This window comes from Globicephala melas, chromosome 1 (genome assembly GCF_963455315.2).
Source record: "Globicephala melas chromosome 1, mGloMel1.2, whole genome shotgun sequence".
Taxonomy (NCBI): domain Eukaryota; kingdom Metazoa; phylum Chordata; class Mammalia; order Artiodactyla; family Delphinidae; genus Globicephala; species Globicephala melas.
Genome location: NC_083314.1, coordinates 113,047,920 through 113,052,553, shown reverse-complemented (window position 1 = coordinate 113,052,553; position 4,634 = coordinate 113,047,920). Strand labels below are relative to the sequence as shown.

The 4,634-nt window shown below is 49.8% G+C and overlaps 1 protein-coding gene across 1 annotated transcript; it reads left to right on the top strand.

Annotated features, from left to right (window-relative positions):
- The first annotated feature begins 200 nt into the window (after positions 1–200).
- On the top strand, positions 201–3,104 carry CCN1 (cellular communication network factor 1). Its single transcript, XM_030866113.2, has 5 exons — positions 201–489; positions 791–1,004; positions 1,354–1,710; positions 1,836–2,047; positions 2,151–3,104. The coding sequence occupies exons 1-5, from the start codon at positions 427–429 to the stop codon at positions 2,451–2,453; spliced, it is 1,149 nt and encodes a 382-aa protein (XP_030721973.1). The 5' UTR covers positions 201–426; the 3' UTR covers positions 2,454–3,104.
- The last annotated feature ends 1,530 nt before the right edge of the window (positions 3,105–4,634 follow it).

Below are 4,634 nucleotides of genomic sequence, written 5' to 3'. Positions count from 1 at the left end.
TCCAGGACAAAAAAAAAAAAAAAAAAAAAGTGCAACGGAGCCAGGGGAGGCGCTTGGCAGGAGCCCGCGCCAACCAGCATTCCTGAGATGTTTGAGAATTCTGGAACGCGCAGACAGAGCCGACGTCACTGCAACACGCGGCGCCGCGGCCGGCCCGTATAAAAGGCGGGCTCTGGGCGCTGGGGCAGACCGCGAGCGAGAGCGCCCCCGAGCAGCATCCGCGCCTTCCGTCCCTCCCCGGCAAGGACCTCGAGAGAAGGACGCCCGCAGCCCGCTCGCCTGCCTGGCTCTCGCCTCCCCGCCGCCCGGCCCACAGCCCGGCCCACCGCCCGGCCCACCGCCCCAGCCGCGCCGGCCCGGCCGCTACGCACCGGTGTGTTGGCGTCTTTGCCTCCGCGCTCGCCCGGACCCCTCCTGCGCGCCACGATGAGCTCCAGCACCGCCAGGACGCTCGCCCTCGCCGTCACCCTTCTCCACTTGGCCAGGCTGGTGAGTTCTTTGGCCACCGCTTCCCCGTTCGCTCTAGCAGCCCCTTCGCCTTTCCCCAGATGGCCCGTGGCCGGAAAAGCTAGACTCGGAAGTTCGGCGGGGCGTTTCGGGGGAGCTCTTTCTTTAAGCCCGCCCTGAAGACGTGCCGGGGGGCCCTGCCGGCGTACGCAGCCGCCCGGGGTGGCCGGGCTGGACGGGATCAGAGACCCCCTGCCGCCCGGGTCAGACACCCCCGTCCCTTCCCGGGGCGTCCTTCCTGCGCACCGCGCCGAGCCTCACACGTGTCCTCTCCCCCTTCCAGGCTCTCTCCACCTGCCCCGCCGCCTGCCACTGCCCCCTGGAGGCGCCCAAGTGCGCCCCGGGAGTCGGGCTGGTCCGGGACGCCTGCGGCTGCTGTAAGGTCTGCGCCAAGCAGCTCAACGAGGACTGCAGCAAAACGCAGCCCTGCGACCACACCAAGGGGCTGGAATGCAACTTCGGCGCCAGCTCCACCGCTCTGAAAGGGATCTGCAGAGGTAAGATGCTTGTGGTTTGGCCCCTTTAAAAAAAGAATAGTCCCCGTAGTCCAGAAGTTTAGTAATTTTGCGACCATGTATGGTGATGCTTTGTTGTTGGTAGCTTGGCAGAAAGGCACATGATTTCAGCAGTCTGGAATGCAATTCAGTGTGTCTGGGCCCAACGAAAAGCGCATACGGAAAAGTGATTCCTGACTAACTTATTGTTCTGCTCTGGAGTCTCCGGGGAATCATAGGAAACTTTACCATCAATTGAATTTAGCAGCAGAAAATATGTCTGAGTTTCAGGCTGTCGTACGGAATCTTAACTTTATTCTCTTCTCCCTTTCTTTTTTGGTGCTCTTTGTAGCTCAGTCAGAGGGCAGACCCTGTGAATATAACTCCAGAATCTACCAGAATGGGGAAAGTTTCCAGCCCAACTGTAAACATCAGTGCACATGTATTGACGGCGCCGTGGGCTGCATTCCTCTGTGTCCCCAAGAACTCTCTCTCCCAAGCTTGGGCTGTCCCAACCCCCGGCTGGTCAAAGTTACCGGGCAGTGCTGTGAGGAGTGGGTCTGCGACGAGGATGGTGCCAAGGACCCCATGGACGACAGGGACGGCCTCCTGGGCAAGGAGCTAGCCTTCGATGCCTCGGAGGTGGAGTTAACGAGAAACAATGAATTAATTGCAATTGGAAAAGGCGGCTCCCTGAAGCGGCTCCCCGGTAAGTGAAGACTGAGACATTGTACTGAAACGCATTCCTAGTTTGAAACTTCAGAGGAATGAGAACCTGAAGCTGTTTGTGTCGGTATGCCTCTGAGAAATCTTTCCTCTTGTTTGTCCCTCTAGTTTTTGGAATGGAACCTCGCATTCTGTACAGCCCTTCTTCACATGGCCAGAAATGTATCGTCCAAACGACTTCGTGGTCCCAATGCTCAAAAACCTGTGGAACTGGTATCTCCACACGCGTTACCAATGACAACCCTGAATGCCGCCTGCTGAAAGAAACCCGGATCTGTGAAGTGCGGCCTTGTGGACAGCCAGTGTACAGCAGCCTGAAAGTAAGTGCCTGCGGTGCCGTGTAGACTGGTCCCCTGGGTGAGATGGGAGCATCTCTTCCAAGAAAGAGAAACACTAACTTCCCTTCTCTTCTCTTTCTTACAGAAGGGCAAGAAATGCAGCAAGACCAAGAAATCCCCTGAACCGGTCAAGTTTACTTACGCTGGATGTTCGAGTATGAAGAAATACCGGCCCAAGTACTGCGGTTCCTGCGTGGACGGCCGCTGCTGCACGCCTCAGCAGACCAGGACTGTGAAGATGCGGTTCCGCTGCGAAGATGGGGAGACGTTTTCCAAGAACGTCATGATGATCCAGTCCTGCAGATGCAACTACAACTGCCCACATGCCAACGAGGCAGCCTTTCCCTTCTACAGACTGTTCAATGACATTCACAAATTTAGGGACTAAATGCTACCTGCGTTTTCCAGCACGAGGGCGGACAAAGTGGGGAGAGAAGAGTGTCAGCGTCATGGAGGCGTGGGTGGGGGCGGCGGGCTGAAGGGACTCATTGTAGAAGGGATGCACTGCTCATTCTTGAGTAGTATTAAGGTATTTCGAAACTGCCAGGTGTGCTGGTGCACATGGACACTAATGCAGCCGCAATTGGAGAATACTTTGCTTCATAATATTGGAGCACACGTTACTGCTTCATTTTGGAGCTTGTGGTGTTGATGACGTTCTGTTTTCTGTTTGTAAATTATTTGGTAAGCGTATTTTTCTCTAGGCTTTTTCCATTTCGGTTTTACAGTTGTAAAAGGTAATAAGATTAGTTGGACACTTAAAGACTCCATCCTTTGACAGAAGTAAATGGGAGGGGGGGTCCATCCCTTCCAGAAGGTGACACTCTGTGAGTGTCCATGAGAGGCAGCTATCTGCACTCTAAATTGCAAACAGAAATCAGGTGTTTTAAGACTGAATGTTTTTATTTATCAAAATGTAGCTTTCGGGGAGGGAGGGGAAATGTAATACTGGAATAATTTGTAAATGATTTTAATTTTATATTCAGTGAAAAGAATTTATTTATGGAATTAATCATTTAATAAAGAAATATTTACCTAATATCTGAGTTTATGGCATTCAGTATTTTTAGAGAATGTTCAAAACCATTGGGGACGATCTAGCTTATGCATTCAATCATTGAAACAGGATTTACTGAGTACCTACTTTGTACCAGGAACTGTTCCAGGTGCTTGGGATAGAGCAGGGAACTAACCTCTAAAAATCTAACAATGATTGCTTTTATATCTTCAGTAGAAAAAAAATCTTGGAATTTAGAGTAATCTGTTTTAAAAACATGTATTGAACACCAGGCATTGTACAAAGCACAAGAAGGAATCTGAAGCTAAGTTTGTGATTTAAATAATAATGCTTTATTTTCATAAGAATTCAAAGCCTAAGGGTCTTCATCACCCAAGCTCTTTGAGGTGGGTATAGTAGAGTCATTTATCATTTTAATCACTAGGTAATTGTGCAGGTCCCTTCGGTAGAGGAAACTTTAATGAAAACAGTCCATAACTCAGGCTGACTACCTCGAAATCCATGGGCAAGATTAAGCATGGTTGGATAATGTGATATAAGGTCCCTTGTTTATAACTTTATATTTTTCTAATATTGTTCCTAAAACTTGGGAGAACGACTTAAAAATTCACCCATGGTTGGGATCAGAGAAAAAATCTTGGAATCCATAGGAGTCAGTTTGTTTTCACTGAATGAGCTTGAAGCAATGACTTGTGTTAATCCTAATAAGCTGATGATTAGGTAAACATACCGTTAAATGCAAAGGAATGCAAGGAATTTCAAGTACTTTTCCAAAAGCATGAGGACCACGCTACCCCACCCCCTTTCCTCTTTAGAATATAAGTTATATTGAGGTGAGGGGAGCAATTAGATTGAATTGGCTATCTAGAAGGTCAGAGGCTAGACGCAGAGCTTGCCTGAAAGGACCCGAATCGTAGGTCTAGGAGAGGTTGAGAAGGCTGTGTTAATGTTTGTGAAAATGCTGGTAGCTGGTTTTAGAAGAATCTACATCTTTAGAAAGCACTGACAATAAACCTTTTATAGAGAGAAGTTTTCCTTTCATCAACCCTCTTGGCTCCTGTTCAAATCCATAGTGAAATATATCAGTCTGCACTTTGTTAAGAGAGTACTTGAATTTTTAGGCAATAAGAGAAAGTGCTTTAAAAGGGGAGGAGGGGGACTGCTTCTGGGATCCTATAAGAGTGAGTTTTCAAAATAGTTTAATATTGATGCTCCATTAAGACCTACAGAAAAGCACTGCCTAAGCACCTGTTTTAGAGCCTTACTGAAATGCACAAAGGTTCATGTAAATGTGATAGTAAAATCTATGGGCAAATGTCTTCACTTTTTTTTTTTTTTTTTTTTTGCAGTACATGGGCCTCTCACCATTGTGGCCCCTCCCGCCGCGGAGCACAGGCTCCGGACGCGCAGGCCCAGCGACCATGGCTCACGGGCCCAGCCACTCCGCGACACGTGGGATCCTCCCGGACCGGGGCACGAACCCGTGTCCCCTGCACCGGCAGGCGGACTCCCAACCACTGCGCCACCAGGGAAGCTCGGCCTTCACTCTTT